The sequence below is a fragment of the Lethenteron reissneri genome, chromosome 4, assembly GCF_015708825.2.
Source record: "Lethenteron reissneri isolate LAM-NWPU_2019-01 chromosome 4, ASM1570882v1, whole genome shotgun sequence".
Taxonomy (NCBI): domain Eukaryota; kingdom Metazoa; phylum Chordata; class Hyperoartia; order Petromyzontiformes; family Petromyzontidae; genus Lethenteron; species Lethenteron reissneri.
The window spans coordinates 1531989-1550087 of record NC_083782.1 but is presented as its reverse complement, the minus strand read 5'-3'; the positions used below and the strand labels follow the sequence as shown (position 1 = coordinate 1550087).

General features: G+C 45.4%; 1 protein-coding gene across 5 annotated transcripts in view; it reads right to left on the bottom strand.

The window, feature by feature from the left end:
• STK11 (serine/threonine kinase 11) overlaps window positions 1–18099 on the bottom strand; it is a 101586-nt gene that overhangs the window by 61165 nt on the left and 22322 nt on the right. For all 5 annotated transcript variants that reach the window (XR_009755856.1, XM_061562066.1, XM_061562078.1 and 2 more), the window contains exons 2-5: window positions 15101–15184; window positions 9271–9360; window positions 7607–7739; window positions 6206–6342 (exon numbers count right to left, since the gene is read on the bottom strand). Coding sequence is in view for 4 of the 5 variants with exons in the window: in XM_061562066.1 (XP_061418050.1) it covers window positions 6206–6342; window positions 7607–7739; window positions 9271–9360; window positions 15101–15184 (444 nt within the window). In the remaining variant the exon portion in view is untranslated. The remainder of the gene's footprint in view (window positions 1–6205; window positions 6343–7606; window positions 7740–9270; window positions 9361–15100; window positions 15185–18099) is intronic.

Genomic DNA, 18099 nt, shown 5'->3' with positions numbered 1-18099 from the left:
AGGAGCACCAGGTGCGTCAGTGAAATTCCGCAAATAGCCGGCAACGCAAGCACCAGTGAGTCACTGCACACATGTCACACGTACACCACATCTCGGACATCATCTAGCAACAATAATTCCAGCGCCAAGGTGGGAGGGTGGTGGTAGCAAAACACCGGGAAACGAACTGGCTGCATCTGCAGTCAGAATCACATTTCCCATGCAGCGGGATCGAGTTTTACTTGCTTCCCTGCCACTTTCCATATCTTCATTGCTCAAGAAGGCAATGAGCTCTTGTTTAGACTGTATGCCCAATTATACTGTCACGGATTGCGCATCTCAATGAAGTGGCCTTTCGCTGTGGTGGTCAGATAATGAACAGGAGGTACTTCTCTTCCAGTCTCTGTGGATGTTAGTGTCATCTCGGAGGTCACCTGTCTCTGGTAATACTAGAATTACCCAGGGTGCCACTAACCGGTCAAGGGTGTCTTTGGGCTGCTCAACGCTCATCTGTTTTGGGAGATTTACATTCGTGATCCCACGACCATAGGCTTAGAGCTCCTGTAGCCACCAACTTTAATCTCTTACCCATGACAGTGCCCATCTCCTACGATAAGGATCTTTCATGTGGGGGATGCTACAGATTTCATCGGTCATCCACTTGGAAGTTTGGAAGACAACGTGGCAACAAAGCATTGTGGACTTGATAAGTAAGAGCAGGTTGTGATGGCTGATGCAAATGTGCAGTATGTAAGAGGGCATGTTACCGAGGCTGGCAAAGGCATGGCACCCAAAAGGCATTGGGGTGGCCACCCAGGAGATAGCGACCAAAGAGAAGCCCTCAAACCAGGTGGTGCGATACTATAAACACATGCGGCGAAGGTCAGGCACATACTGTGCAGCAGCTGAGGGATCTGGTGGATAGAAGAAAGCAATGGCAAGGTGTGGTGGCACTAACAGCATTGGCTCCGATCCATATTTGTTTCTGGGTTTGGCCACGTGATAGTTTTATTTCAACATTCTCATCTTTAGCCCTCACCCTCCGACACGGTTGTCATGTTCACACTATTATTATTTACACATGGCCAATGTGCCCATCAGATTCTGAGCGATAATCCTCCTCACCGGTGGCTTGAGACTTCTCAAGACTGAGTTCAACATCAACGTGGGACAGCGATGCTTCTCTCCAACTGCTTTGAGCTAAATCAGGTGGTGAACTCGGGAATTGAGTGCTTTGAAGGCACTGGTTGAGGAGCTTTCTTGGTCAGAATTTGATTAACATATTGGCATGTATACATAATATCGTTGTATAAAAGTGATAATCTAGTCAGGTGTAGGAGGATTAATGACAAGACATTTCGCATAAAACTACGATGTGACCTCACCCAAAAACAAATATGGATCATTGTATTGGCTTCAGAAACCTACGTTTCAAAGAAGTGGTTATGACATCCTCTTGATTTCATAAAAAGGGTTATCTGTACAGGACTACCCTGCCAAGACGTTAAAATATAACATCTTGGAATGCCGCCAGTTGGGAGGGCGTCTTATCACGATGCTATGAAAGTAAATTTGGAGTGAATGCAACACACTTATCTTAGCTAACACTATAAGCTCTCTAAAATGTGGTTCATAACAGGTCAACCATATGATAGAACATCATTTAGAAAAGCTATCCCTTCAGCCATAATTAGGATTAGATCGAGATGCAATACACACAGTTATGATATCAGTTGGACTTAAACGGCCACGATGACAATTTCCATTATCAAATACATTTAAGGGATGGAGTTAATCTCCATATATATAAAAGGCAAAGTTGTGAATATGTGTGTCTGTTCAAAATGTTTAGCGTACTTCCTGACATGCAAAAAACTTGAAATTCGCCTATTTTGCACGGCAAGTGAGCTGTGACGTAAAATATGTCATGTGACCCGCGCATTTGGAAGCGTAACGCATTGTAGTGTAGTGGTCAGCGCGCTGCGCTACGAACCCGGCCACCCGAGTTCGATTCCCGCTCGCGGCCACCACCTGTGACGATTATTTGAACTGGTCCTGGGCCTCTCCTAGGTCGACTCAGCCTCAAATGAGTAACTGGTGTGGTGTGTGAACATCGCCACTGGGGAGACAAAGGCGGCCAGGCGTGGTGAATCCAAGTCCCGGGCGAAACCGGGTAATAAAGTTAGTACAAAATAAAACGACGAATTTACTCAAATCTCGTCTTGCTGCAAGACAAGCCAAGTAAAAATGTTCATCATTTGGAGTAAGAATTAACTAAAAACTACAACTAATCAGGATGACTTCAGTGAAAGGCAGAATCCCACCCATCTCCATCAGTGGCCCCCAAGCCAGTAGTGTAAATTCCACATTCTCATGACAGAGCCCAGTCTATTCATATAAAGACTTCTGCTGACTCCCAGTGGAGTGTAGACTGAGTTGACCCATGACTAGAATTTGAACTCGCATCCTTCCAAATGCGAGTCAACACAAGACCACCTAGCTCCACTAACTAAGTCGACATGGCTACAATTTAACTACAAGGCAAAAACAAAGCGAAGACCAAATTACGTATAATTTGAAGGCAATGGACCAAACAGAAAATTGACACCATTCGGTGCACTATTCCCTTTAAAGGTCTGATTTTACCGTGACGGGAAAGTGTGGCTTGAGAGTAACCAATAAAAGCCTGAGATTCACAAGTGGCAGGTAAGGCACACTGAGCTATGTCGCTCCTTTTCAGAAGTGAGCTGGCCACAAATGATAACTCAGCGAAGTGGCTTATCATATGTAAATGTATTGCAGCCACATACTCTGAAGGCGTGACGTTGATTCTCACTACGTCAGCAAAACGAAGACCCTCGTTGCAAATCTGGGCAGTTGTTCAAATAAATTTAAATCTCGGGCCAGATTAGCACGGGTGGCTACGTACGGTGCTAAAGAAGTTGAACGTACATAAATACATGCATACATACATGTGTAGTGACATATGACGTCACTACCATGTTGGGTCTGTACACACATGACGCCACTGCTATGTCGGGTCGGTACGAATGACGTCACTGCCGGGTCAGGCAGTGTGGAGGCTGTTGACGAGTGCTACGGGGGTCGTGTCAGGCCGTGGCACTCTGAGTGAACCCGACCGGACACGTGACCGGATCAAGGTGGGGGCCAGGGGCCCCAGGGGGACCTTGGGGGTCACGTGGACAAGGAGCAGAGCCTTCTCGAGGGTTCGAGAAGGTGGGCGTGGCCTGGGTGTGGCCGGCCAAGCCGAGGCGCATATAAGCGGGCTCCGCACGCTGCGCGGGGCTGTTCGTGTCCAGGATGAAGACGCCTCGTGAAGACTGCAGAGGGAAGCCTCAAGTCGTCGTGGCCAAGCAGAAGCCCTCCTGGCTTGGCCACGTTGAATAGTACCCGAGTGTTCCAGTGTTAGCGAGATTAGGACGGTGGTCACCACCTTATATATAATGTGTGTTACAGTTGTATTGCAGTTGTGTTAAATACATAGTGTTGCCTCCATACGAGTGTGTGCACCTCTGTCGAACCATTACACATACATACAAACATAAGACAGCACAAATCAGGCCACCCCCCCTTCACCAAAAATCACCGTATCCATTACGTTTCGCGTGAATTTGACTAACTATCTGCTTACGATAAGTTAAAGTTACAGGCTGTAGTCAGACATACCCCTTTGACATTCATCATGCCTACAACATGCCCTTTGAGGATATGGAAATTGCTGTTGATATATGTAATGGCAATGATGGCCTGTGTGGTCCTCATGGACTCTAGAAAAAAATATCACACAAGGGGTGTTTCACGAGTCAATGTTATTGGCTGTTAAAGCCCCGGCCGCGTGGAGTCCGGTTATTCTAGGGTGGCTCAGTCAGCCTGGCAGCGGGACCCAGAGCGGGTGGGGACAGGGTGTAGCAGCAGCACCAGCAGGGACAGAACGCGAGCCTGACGCTGCATTCCGCGCCAAACGTGAGCAGTGTCTGCTACGTCCAAACTGCAGCTGCCTAGGCCTCCTCCTGCGACAAATTAATCAGTTCTCTCTGGCAGAGCCGCCCCATCTCATTACTGGTGGATCCGTCGCATTACAGACCGTTCCAATCTGTACAGCTGATAAATATATACACACAAAAGATCCCCCATGTAGCCACAGAGACAATGGGAGACAGTATGAAGGCCAGCGTAGTGGACAAGGGGGAGGTGTGGTCAGCACCACGTCAGACCGTCTTCATCTCCCCAGTGCTGTTGTTTACACACTTGACCAGGTACTAATTTTAGGCTGAGTCGACATAACAGGCCTAGGACCATTTCAGATATTCACCGCTGATGTTGTCTGTGAGCGTGAATCGAACTAAGGGAACTGGGCTGGCAGAAGGTCAGAATAGACCCAGGTGCCATGGGTTGGCTGAGATGAATGGTAGACGTACCAACTGTGCTCCCCGCTGTGCCAACTCTTTACGCTTTAGCTGCCTGGCGCTCCATTTGCCATGTGCATCGCTCCTCTGCCCTCCACTGTCGTTGGAGGGCGACTGCCTCCAACTCCCCCGCAGCATTCTTCAAGAACCTCCTCCACAAGAGGCGGATCTTGACACCACTGGTACCAGTCATCGGCAAGTCCAATCAACTCCACATCAGCCCATCTCTTCTCTTGCCCATGCGGAACATGTTTATCCCCCTCTATCTGGCCAAACAGAAACTGCATGGGCTTCGCTTACCGAAGAATGGAGTAACTCACTAATGGGGGAGCATCAATCTCTTTCCAGGATCTGTGAACTCCTCACACAATCCAGTCTGGTTAAACCCAGGATGGATCACAGGCAGGCAAGCCTAAATGTTTCAAACCAGCGCAGATGTTCCTGTAGAGGACTCCGCGTTTCGCAAGCATAGAGAAGGGAGGGCATAACTTTGGCCGAGAAGATCTAAACCTTTTGTGTGGAGCAACAGACCAGGTAGCTTTCACACAGCGTTCCGCAACTGATGAAAAGATAATGCCGCTCGACTGATTCAGAGTGAGACCTCGGCTGCCAAACCAGAGCTGGTCAATAAACACACTAGCCAAGGAAGGAAACTTGTCCACTCTCTCCACAACTTCCCCATCATGCACACACACTCATGCACTCATACAGCCACACAAGATACACATTCGTACAAGCAAACATAAACAGACATAAATACACAAACAGCATAACATGCATATATTACACGCAACACATACACACATTCATATGCGTGCCCACACACGCACTCGGATTCATGCAAGTGCACACGTGCTTGAGTATTATAATAATCATGATTTATAATTATAATCAGCTGCAGCGACATCACAAACACTTTTACTGCAATCTTCTCCTTTGTTTTCATCATCACCACCATCACTATCATCCCAGTAAACATTACCACATTTTGGCAAGTCAAGTGTTCATGTTAAGAAGAAACCAGCCCCCACCATGAGAATGTGGCTTTTCCAACAATGGCTCAGGGGCATCGATGGAGATGAGTGACACGGGCTCAACCCATCCTGAACGACATTGTTCACTGCTTTGTATGCCTGCCTCACCAACAGTGCAACAAAGACATCGATCCCCTGAATAGCCTGAACAGATTGTTGGGACAAGCACTGTTAGCGAGCACCTATGAAGGCCGGCACAGTACACGAGGGGGTGGTTGGTCAACACCACGCACGACTACCTTTGTCTCCCTTAGTGACGATGTTTACACACCACACCAGGTACTGATTTAAGGTTAAGTTGACCTAGGGGAGGCCCAGGACTGGTTCAGACAATTGTCACTGGTGTTGGCCGTTAGCGGGAATCGAACTCGTGTCACCAGGTTAGTAGTGCAGTGGCTAACTGCTATACTACCGCTCCCCACACAAACACGCATGCGTGTGGCTTTGTCTTTGTTGCGCACAAATCAAAGTCTAATTTGTGGGCTCCGTCCATGGGCAGGCATCGTGTCATAATGTCATGATGCCATGGCAGATTCCCCTCGCCCGAGGCCTAAATCTAAGAACGGGATTCTACGGCATTGATTCCGCAGAATTCCGAACGATAGGTCAGTCTCTGGTGGGGTCTCGAGCTTCGAGAATACACCAATAGACAAGCTGGTGATGGGATCTTTAAGGCAATAGACTACCAGGCCGGTAAGAGACTGCAAGAGCAAATGCACATCTCGTGTTGAATGGCGACAGCTGCCATGGACGGGACCAACTCACAGGGTGACGCCTGACGACCAGATGTCCACCTTGAAGCCGGAGAACGTCTCCAGGCCATTGGCAATTTCTGGGGGCTGGAAGGCGGGTGAGCCCTGGCTCGTCCTGCACGTGTCGTCCAGCGCAAACACGTCCAGTGCCTGTGTGCATACATACATAGAACGTACGTTCATCCAATTATTAGTTGACCGACTCACCCATTCACTTAGCCACCAACTAATTTGCTTACTCACCCGCTCACCCACCCAGCAGACCCACCGTCAACCCACCCTGCCTGCTCATCCACTCACCCACTCACCCACTCACCCCACCGACACGACTGCCCGCTCAGCTACTCTTATCGCTCACTCACACGCCCAACACCCCACTTGCCCGGCCGCCTGTCCACAAGCACACCTGCCCACCCCCGACTCGCTCAAGAGCACACCCATGCATACACTCACTTGCGCGATTAAACCATATTCCTAGGTTAGCCAATTGATGGTCTAAGCCTAGCAATGCATGCAAGAAAGACCTAATATCATTCATTAATTATCAAAATCCAGTTCACAATCATCGTGTTTCCAAACTCAAACGATCCTTAGAGTAGCATTTATTTATGTTGGTATTCCTGAGCCTGAGGTGTAAATTTCACATTCCCATCACTGAGAACAGTCTTTCCGTAGAACAAGCAGTAGTAACTTCCCAGAAAGCGGTACTCAGTTTATTGACATGAGGGTATATCTGGCTATATCTGCTGAGTGGCAGATATACCCAGACATGACAAAGTTCAAATCCTGCTGGATGGTCAGCTTGGCACGTCATCCCTCCAGGATCAACACAAAAAGTATTGTGGGATGTCACCTGTTGTCTTGCAATCAATAAACTGATCCCCATTATGGGTTTTTTACAGGAAGTCAGAATAAAATACAGGATATTGTCCTGTTTGACATAGTTTCAATTGCAATGTCGTATCTCATTTTACATTTTGTGAGCACTGTTAAACTCGGTCGCTTAGTTAATTTTAACAATTAGCAATTCCAGTGAGTTATTTCTCTCACCGGCTACCCATGAACCTCAATTTTTTAGCCACAGCTAAAATAAAAATGTTTTACGGACTTAAAGAGTCTTCAGACAAGCAACAAACTGTATGTAACATACCTTTCTTGCCGCCTCTATAATTGGCACATTAAACTCTTGCACACACGACAATTTTATAGGCTTGGCAGTGTCGGGTGACAGACGGTCTTAATGACACAAATTTGGCAAGACCATTACGTGGCCTAAGCAAAAAAAAAATCTATATTATGAATCGGTGATTTAAAAGTGGGCACAGTGGCGATCTTGCCATTTACTGCGCCACTACGCCAGACTGCACCTCACACTGTGCCGAGTGCGGTCATGCGAGAGGTCACGGGTGCGCACCTCTGCAACACCCAGGTCGGAGATCTTGAGGGTCCCCTCCGTGGTGAGCAGCAGGTTCCCAGGCTTGATGTCTTTGTGGACAATGCCCTGGCTGTGGAGATACTCCAGGCCGTCCACCAGCTGACTAAAATACCTGCCACCAAAACACAGAGACGAGGTGAAGATCCCCTTCTTCTAGCCGTAGAGGGTTGTAGGTACTGTTGGCAAGCAACTAGTAGGCTCGCATCGCAGAATGACCCACGACGGTAACACATAGGCACCTCAATAGATGTCCCACATCTCTAACCAAACCACAATGCGGTTTCATTTATGCTGTGTACAGAGTGGTTTTCATGTCTATCATCTGATATAATCATGTGGACAAGATTCCTCTCTTAGCCAATACCGAGGGTCGGCACCCTGCGGCTCCGGAGCCGCATGTGGCTCTGTACGGACTGATTCATGACGTAATGTATATATGCATTCACATGCATTGCGGCTCTTGAAAATATTGAGTTTTGTACAGAATTCGAAAAAAATGGCTCATTGTTATTTTGGTTGCTGACCCCTGGCTTATAAAAACTGTAAGATGTATATTCCATAAGTGAGCACGAATTACGACTGGAACACACGAAGGAGTGGTGTGGGCAGTTGCCACACATATACACCCAGGAATGATGACAGCCATAGAGATGTAGCTGGTAACCATATCAGGCTGAGTGGATCTTAGGATCTGAATGAAATAGAACCCATGTTGTCAGGATGGCAGCCAAGTACAACAGCTATGCCACTAACACGTACATTCTGCCAAACACATGATCCACGTGCATGGCACCACAAATAAGGCTAAATACGTTTTATAAATATATGAATATCCCAAGCTAACCTGTGGTCCAAAGACATGCAAATATCAGAAGACAGATTAAACTAAATTCATCACAGCAGGCTAATTTTTGCCCCCTATTTGTTACGCATATGAAAATAATAACTAGAATATAAATTTTGCCTGGAGGAATCTAATGAGCTATAAAGTTATTTTTCACAGACGTCCATTCGGGGTGGGTAAGAACATAACAACAAACAGCATAACAACATGACAGTAGTGCAAAGAACAAGAAATGTAAAAAAATCACCCAAACACATACAAATAAAACTAAACCATCCCCATCCTACCAGCAAAAGTTCACCGAGGTATTAACTTATTTAATAGTTTGCTTCTCAAACGATGCGGTCACTTGAGAAAACATTACCAGAGGTGGCTGGATGGCTGAGGTGGCTGCTGTCCAGATTTAAGGATGCGTTGTGGGTCGTTAAATGAATAAACACCCATGAATTGGTTTAAAACATATTAATATAAAAAGACTGCAGATCTTGGGGAATTGTTGGCACCGGCCGACAATCTGGCTGCCTCCTAGATGATCCATGGTCCCTCAGCGATTGAGAGATGCAATTTCCATATACGACGCTTGGTAAAACTCAACATCAAAACAAACTTAACATTCAATCACTGCATATGCAGTGATTGCATGTTGAATCACTGATGGATTGGTCTCATGCAAAAGACAGCTGTGCTACCGCCATTATGAAACCTTTGAACCACTCAACCCCCCCCCCCCCCCCCCACCAGTGTGAATGGGCGGCAAGGACAGGGCTTACTGTTCAACTTTAAAAATCCATGGGCTTACCCGTGAGCCTGGAAGATGGGAAACTTCTTTCCGGTAACGCTGTCCAGCATTTCTTGCATGCCGCACACGCAGTACTCCATGACCATATACGTGCACGAGCCGTCAAGGGAGCAATGCAATCCGGAATCCAGTCGCCGCGCCTTTACAGGTTACAGAGTCGAGCATCGGAGCGGCGCCCCAGGGGCCAGCAATGAATAGGAAGAAAGACGGTGGGACACTGCAAGATCAAGACTTGGTAGGGCAGCTACAGGATCTACCATGAAAAATAAACGCTCTCTAAGCATATTTATAATCGTTCAACTCTTTTAACGTAGGCGATATTGAATGTGTAGTAAATGCATACATGTTCCGTGGACAAAGGAGTTTGCTAACTCTTTAAGAATAAAGAAGTCCAGTGGTTTTCATAACAGGCATTAAAAAACTAAAGCGATGGCAATGTATGACTGTGTAAGTAGCATTTTGTGATGACTTGATTCTACAATCTAAAGTAGGGTGGTTGTGGTGCTTTCACTTCCTGAATGTAAAACTTTAAGGGGAACCAGCTGTGACCAAGATTGTAGCGGAGGGAAAGTTGGTAATGCCCACGCATCGCTGCTCCTGATAGGATAGGAAGGAGCCAGTGGCAAGAGACAGGGAGGATAGGAGGGAGCAGTGACAGGAGACAGGGTGGATGGGAGGGAGGCAGTATTTTGAAGGGCACAGCTACTTAGGGGCAGGAAACGGAGGTTGGATTAACTTAACATAAAGACCTTTTCCTCAATTCCCTTTGTAGTGACATGAATAGAACGTCCCCTGTTATCATCCTTTAAACCCTTATTACAATGAACCTCTCAACAGCCAGAATACAATCAACAATAATACTACATCTCCTCCTGGAAATAGACAATTGTGAGCACTTTCAGAATAATAATCTATGTTTCAGAGGAGACCTCAAATAAATAATTAAAATAGGACACGTTTCAAGATTTAGTTTGGATAAATTATGGGATCAAATGGCCTATATTTGAAAAATGTATCAAGATCTTGTCCACTTTACAAGCAGTGTGTTACTTTGGTAATTTCTTGTAGCACTTATTAGTTTGTTGATTGCGACAGAAACCAAACTCTCGCAAACAATTTCAGTGGCCAGAGCACTGACCGCTGGTGCGCTCTTCTCCACCCAAGCTGAATGCAGTTCTACACTATTCCTGTTTTTAGAGGAGGCAACCCAAACGACTGTTATCTCATGGATAGGTACACTGGCTCCACTTAAGTGTACGTATGCCAGGCTGTCCAACACCGATTTCAACCTTTATCAGTGAGAAAAGCAACATTTAAATTGACAGTCACAAGTCCTTTTCACGCTGTCACCGCCATTCGTTTGAGCAAGTCACTGCAGCGTCATCGTTGTCGGCAGTTCCTCAGGGTTTGAGGATGACGTCCATCAGGTTTGGCGGTGGCTGAGGAGTCCAATCCTGGATCCGCAAATCTTTGGGCATTGTGGGCACCACGCGGTCCCATGTGGAAGTGGGATCCGCAGTGCCGGATTGGCTGCAGTGACATCGCTATGACAATATGACGGCATGCCTAACCTTGCCTTTAAATACTTTTTTTTCTCATTTAGCAAAGCTTCAAACTTATGTCGACGCGCCCAGGACACACAGGCTATACGTGAGTGTGCGTAGGCTGAGAAGACCGCTTCGCTCTTTGTTCTGTTATGGCCTACATTAAACCGTGCCTCTCACACAAAAACAGCCGGCTAGGGACATCTCGAGTCAGGATGGTGAGCAAGTGTTGGCACGCTTCATGAATAAAATATTGAAATGTTGCATCACTTATTGGTATCATTGAGACAGTGATGGGAATTCCACATCTCTATATCCAGGACCAGTCAAGTGCTCTGCCAAAGCGGCACATGCATAATATTAAAGCAAAACGTGTATTTACATTCATGTAAAGCCTGTTAAATACTGATATGCACAAAATTATTTAAAGTGTTTTTTTAATAATGTTTGTATGGAACTTACACGTAAATTCTAATGCAAAATGAACACATTTTAATGCATGAACAAGTCTAAACAATACTCGGTTTTGGTCCTGACGTGAAACCTGGTTTTCCCATATTAACTTCCTGGGTGCCTGGCATGGGGGATGGTGATGCTGCTGCATTGGCAGTGGTGCACAAGCACACATAACAGCAACTAAAACTGGCAGTAATCAATAACACTGCACTAAAAAGAAGTATATGAAAGGCAATGTTTCAGAAAATGGCCCTTCCTCACAGCACGCATTAAACAATATATTAAACAGACGACGAGCACGGGGAACGATGAAAGGACATTGCGAGTACAACCTTGCAAGTGGTGTTTGTGAAGGGGGAAAAACCACACGCAATGCACGGCTAAAAATGGACACCGGGCGCAAGGTGAGGGGAGAGCGCGAAGGGATCGCGGTTGTGAGAAACTGTACGTCAGTCTCAGCCCTTTGCGCATGCTGCGGAGACACCCCAGGCCATGCTCCCTTCTTTGGCAGCACACTTTTGCTGAAATTAACATGGACGTTCGTTCAAAATGATCAGAAACACTGGGGAGATCAAGACGTATTTTAGAAATTATACGTGAATAAAATCATCAAATGCATCAATTATTTTGCAATTAAAAATCCAGAAATCTCACGATGTGGTAGGGAATGGCTATGAAATATAAAACCATAGCCCTAGTGAGTAGCATACCTTCATGCTCTGAACCGTCATATCAGTCATCTCATACGGTGAAGTGAACCAACAAGAAAAAGTGTTCATACTGCGTTGGCAGTGCTACATAAGCACAAAATAACTAAGACTAGGCACATTCATCAATAACATTCTTCTGATGTTCTTGGTTCTTTCGGTAAAGTCACGTATGTTTTATTTTTATTATTTTATTATTTTCCTTCTACATGACTTTACCGAAAGAACCAAGAAGATTAATCCCTGCAGTCACGAAAGCTTTCAATCGAAATTCTTCTGATGATTGGATAATGGCCCTTCTTCGTAGCAGAGATACCATAGCCTATCTCTGCTATCAAGGGGGTCCGGTGCCATAGACGTCAATTAATATATTTATATATTATATACAACAATATGTCCTTTTACGGCATTGCTATTGACGAGCGTGTTGATATAGTGAAGTTGACTGCTGGGCTATTGTGAACTACATGGGCGTCTATTGTCCTTTATCCATCCAATGCTGCACGAGGGGCTGTGCATGCGGTGTGGATCGTGGAAGATATTTGGCCATGCTGTACTTCAGCACGGCGGTCATGTATGTATGTTTGTTGAACTTCTTTCGCACGGTACATAGCCAACCATGCTAATCGGAGGTGGTCAGTGTGGGTTGCAGAAAGTGGGAAGCACAGACATGGGGAACGTAGTATAGAACGGCAAGACCTCACTTAACGCGTGTTCACATGAAGCATGTTCACTTGCATGCAGTTCCTCTACCAGGGAAGACTTTTCGCACAATGCAGACTGCGCACTGTTGTAATGCAGCGTCTGTCTGAGCGGTCGACAACCAGAGTACGCATACCCTCATCCCAGTTCTTATGCCTGCCATGGGATGACTGCAGGCTGTTTTTATAGAGCAACTTAGATTCAAATCTGCATTGTTTTTATTTATGCCCTGTCACGAATACATACAAGTAATTCCCCGTTTAATGCATTTCCTTTACTGCGCCACTTTTTAGATACACGTCTACCGTGTTAAACGAGGAATGACTGTACAAACGATGTTTGTGAACTGCCCTCTGATGCCAAGAGCAAGGTCCGACAGAAGCCTACACAACAGGAGTTTATTATGAATGACGGTGTCTCATCAAACACAATCCGGGCTCAAGCCTACTTAACATTCTGGGTGATTTGGTCATAAGCAATGTGAATTATAAAAAAAAAGAAATCACGCGGCTTTATTCGGTAACTAATTTAGACATCTATTCATATCCCAATTTAAATACTGGTCAACAGAAAATATTTTTTAATGTAATTTTTATCAAGCCTCATGGTGTAAACTGCAGTCGAACTCTTATTATCCACTCACTATCTGGTCTGGCCTACGTGCAACGAAGAAGGGCCGTTGCCCGAAACGGTCGCATATTGAAGATTTTATTTCCTTTTAGGGCCACTCACTGTTATTGACGAATGTGTTGAGTGTTTTTAATTGTCGTTGTGCACCACTGCCAATGAAGCAGCATGACCGTATAATTTATTTAATTTATATGGTGGTTATTTTATCAGCTGGATGACAACAACTGTTGTTGAAGATGTTGACTTAAAAATGAGAAGGTTGAAGCCAAAATTCCATCTGGGAGGAATGCAGAACATATATTATCCGCTGGGTTGCCAATTAAATGAGGGACACTTCATGCGAAGCCAAACAATGGTCATTGTCTGGGAAGAGTGAACCCTGCAAAAGAGAATGTAGACTTGACCCCAATGGCCCAGGGGGCAACAGTGCAGGTGAGTGCCACCATAACCACGCATCTGTGCAGGCAAACATTGAACTTAAGATTGCGCAATAGCCGCCTGTGAATGTTACATGGGTCTCACAAGCCACACAAGCTGGCGTTAGTAGTCAGTGGTGCATCGAGACAATGAAACTCGCTCAAAGAGAACTCGTTGAACGCCTGCGCACTCGACAATTTATGTCAGGTGGTAGAGGGTTCTTCAAGACACAAATTTGGCCAGATCATCACGTGGCAAAACTCAAAATGTATTTAGGAATCGTAAAAAATTGGCTGCTAAAACTTACGTGTTAAGTTAACCTCAAGAGGGTAAAAACTAACATTCAAAAACCCAGAATCACCAAGGTCTTCAGACATGGCCATTATGAAGCTCCAGACAAATTTGGACAGATCAAAGCCCCAAGAGCCGTGCAGCCACAACAGCGGTGCACAGTGCAGCAGTCCATGGACAAAGTTGTGCTGAGATTGTGTTATTAATAACAGCGTGATAGAGTTGCGTTTGATAAATCTACCCCCGCCTATATGCCGAGCCATCTCAGAGCACTTTGCACGCGACAAGTGACTTGCAAAACATCTCTTCAACACGTTTAAAAGGCCACCCCCAGTGGCAGCTGCCCGTGTGTGGCACAAGGTGGTTCAGAGCCTAGCCTGCAAGGCAGGCGTAAGTCTGCCAGTCGGGAGCGATGATTGCTGCCGAGTGTAATCCCAAACGAGTCATTTGCAGGAAAAATTTCGAATTTGTATTATTTGGACCGGGACACAATGGCCTTCTCATTACGATTGATGTTGCGGGATCTTTAAAGTCCACTTTGAGGTAGACGGCGCATCGTAGCAGAAGTAGTATTTCATGGTCAACAGTCTGTTCTCCTACAACTCAGTATTTGCATTCCTGAAGAACACCGCATTTTGCAAGAAATCGTGTTATAATAAATCAATAATATAGGGTAAATTCCGCGATAACACGTGAGAAGAATACACAGGCTGAACAAAGACTGAGGCGCCTAGATAACATTTCAAAGCATCCAGCAGCATCCTAGTGCCTTGTGTGATACGCCGAGGCTGCCGTACAGCTGCTTATTCCTACTGACGCGACATAGTTCCATTCACTCGATCGCGTTAAAAAAACTATGTTCCCTAATATATTCATCACATTACACATCCAATTCGAGTTATGAAAACTACGCGTTATAGTGGAACTGACTGTACACACCAACATAGTAATAATCAGGGCAGCCTGCCTCATGGGCCCGCTGGTCCACGCTATCTTCTGGGGAATGACACTGGGGCATGAATCGTGAAGTCATGACGCCGTAGCGATAGCGCGTGCCGCTCGGGCCGGCGAGAGAAAGGATATATCTTTTGTTTCTCTTCGTTGTAGAGGACGTCAACGAGCGAGATGACGTTTTTATGCTTCAACCTCTTGAGTAGCTGAATCTCCCTAGAAGGAAACAAACAAACGCACAACAGAGTTAATTATATCACGTAAAAAAAACAGGGAATCATGCCCGATGATTGTGGCTGTGCACCACCGTCAACGCAGCATCATCAAACAATTTGTTGAGTTGACCAACATTTTAAACAACCTGTTGCCGAATAAACAACACCGTCAATAAGTCAAATGTGTGTCCATGCTCAAATAAATCTGGTGACCCTAAAAAAGAGGTAAACACTCCACATTGCCATGACAGGGGTCAGTCATTACATACAAACAACCAGCTATGAGGTCCAACAACATGCATTCAACACGCATTCAACACGCATTCAACACGCATCCTTAGAGTTGAACATCAAATGCCACAGGCTCAGAGGCAGACTAAGGCACCTTTGGGACTCTCAGTACTCAATGTTAATGGTAATAGAATCACACAAAGGCCCCTTTAGAATTCTTAGAGTTCAGGGTTCAATTGCTCGTCAAGCGCTCAGATCACAGAACCAGCCCTCAGCATAAACGAGGATAAATTATCATGTAATCAAGTGGTGCAATTATTCTTCATTCATCTCATGCTGTAACGGATTTATTTAAGAATTATTATAATGTGAGTTTATTAAAATACAGCCATAGAAAGTAATGAATACTAGCGTAAGGATATTAAGGCTGCAATGCCTGTTTTGCATATGCATGTCATTAAAGTTGAATAACAGTTCGTAGGGACCTCACTTGAATGTCTTCATTAATTCTGCAGTTTTATTACCCACAGAAATAGAGGAAAAAATAACAGCAGGCAACAATCCAGCACCTACGCCGCTCACTGGAAGGTAGAGCTAATCTGCCCTCTACCGACTGCAGGAACATAGTGTGTGGTCGAATATCCGTGCAGTGTTATCCATGCAGTGAATATCCATGCAATATCCATGCAGTTTTTCAACGGTCCCCAACCTGGGGGGGGGGGGGGGGGGGGGTACGCGTGACGTCTCTAGGGGAAAGAGAAACCATTCACGCAATGCCGGCAGTCACGTGGGTATAGCCACGTGGGTTACGCTGAGCAGCCGCAAAGCTACTCAAAATACATCGAAGAAAGAAGACGGCAAAATCTCCAGCCAAAACTATTTTCACGTGGTGATTAAGCTGTGCAAGGCAGGAGGAAGTGTCTGTATATACTCGAGCAATTTAAAAACTATACACTAATCTGTTGTATTCAATTTGATAAATCCATGCGATTTCAAAGCTCATTTTTAATTAAACAGTGGAAGTACTAAGCGTTCTAAAGTATTATTATTAGGAGACAACCTATCCAAAGTGATATGATTTTTTTTGCAATCATTGGTGGCGATACCAACAACTTACAGCACTTGTGAAGCCAGTTTAAATAAGGGTCACTACCCAGATTCGGATTCGGGATCTCAACGATGTCCGCTTAGTTCTCTGATCTCAAAGACACCTGGCAACTTTTAATTTCAACAATGTTAATTAATTTGCCTTTTAAAACAACCCTCAACAAATTACATGCCACATGTGGTAATGGCACCAAACGTGGGGAGGGGGGGGGGCAGGGAGAATCTGGTTCAGTGCTTGACGATGAAAAGAGTCACAGTTGTGGTTACCAAACACCATTCTGCATCTTGGTGATGCAGAACGTGGCAGTGACATTGTCTGGAGGCTGCACGTCCGTACGCTTGTTTTAAAGGTTCGAGGTCCAATCCAGCAGGCGACCCTGGTTATTACTGCAGATGTATTAACCTGCTGCTGAGTGGAACGTTAAAGATCCACCCCGCCCCCCTGCCGATGCCTTTCAAAGCGAGAGGGACATCGAGTGCCTGCGTCATCGTCAACATTTGCCACATTACAAAATGACCAGCAAGTTACTTGATTGAAATTACACGTAATTCCGTCGGCCCAGACTGGCAGACTAATGCCCGCTTGCAGGTCGGGTGCTGAGGCACCCTGTGCCACACAGGAAGAGCTGCCACTAGTGGTGCCCTTTTAAACGTATTGAAGAGATGTTTTGCAAGTCACTTGTCGCGTGCAAAGTGCTCTGAGATGGCTCGGCATATAGGCGGGGGTAGATTTATCAAAAGCAACTCTATCACGCTGTTATTAATAACACAATCTCAGCACAACTTTGTCCATGGACTGCTGGGCTGTAAGCGGCTCAGCGCCTGTAATGCGCTGGGAAATGCTCTGCAGTTAAGGGCGCGAACTCCAAAACAATATTATTATTGCTTTCCTGCCAGCCGTTTGCTGAAAGATGGGGAGAGGTTATATATTTCAAAAATTTTAATCATGCCTGGATGTGAAATTTCGTGATCCAAATTTAGTTTATTTCGGATTTTATGTATGTTGAACTTCTTTCACACCGTATATAACCAACCGTGCTAATCGGAGGTGCGGGAAATGACGTACATTTCGTCACTTCCGTGATTTTCTCGCAAAATTAGTGCCCCATTGTATGAGGGAATGTCCCTGTCGTTTGCACGAACACAAGCTAAATTATTTACATATTGTGAAATATCAAAACATTTGAAAACAATTTCAAATTTGTCCTTTGAAATCCGAAAGCTGAATTTGCCTTATTTGAAGCTCATTCCTATGAACAGTAATATCTGGCTGTTTGCGGTCTTACCATCTTGTTTGTCAGCTCTGTGAACAGATCAAACGGGGACGCTGATTGCATCTGAATAACAGAACCAGCCTGCACTGGCTGCCCCTTGTTGTAGCTGCACCCGTCGTGTGATGTAGCCACACGTTCTGCATAACACCGATTCTGTTTCCCTGGCATGCAGTACAGCAACACACATCCTAGGTCTGAATGTCATAATTTTGTAGTTAACTTATATTAAACTACACTATACACTGTTTTTTTTATTTTACCAGGTAAGGGTCACTGAGCTATATAGCTCTTTTACAGAAGCGAC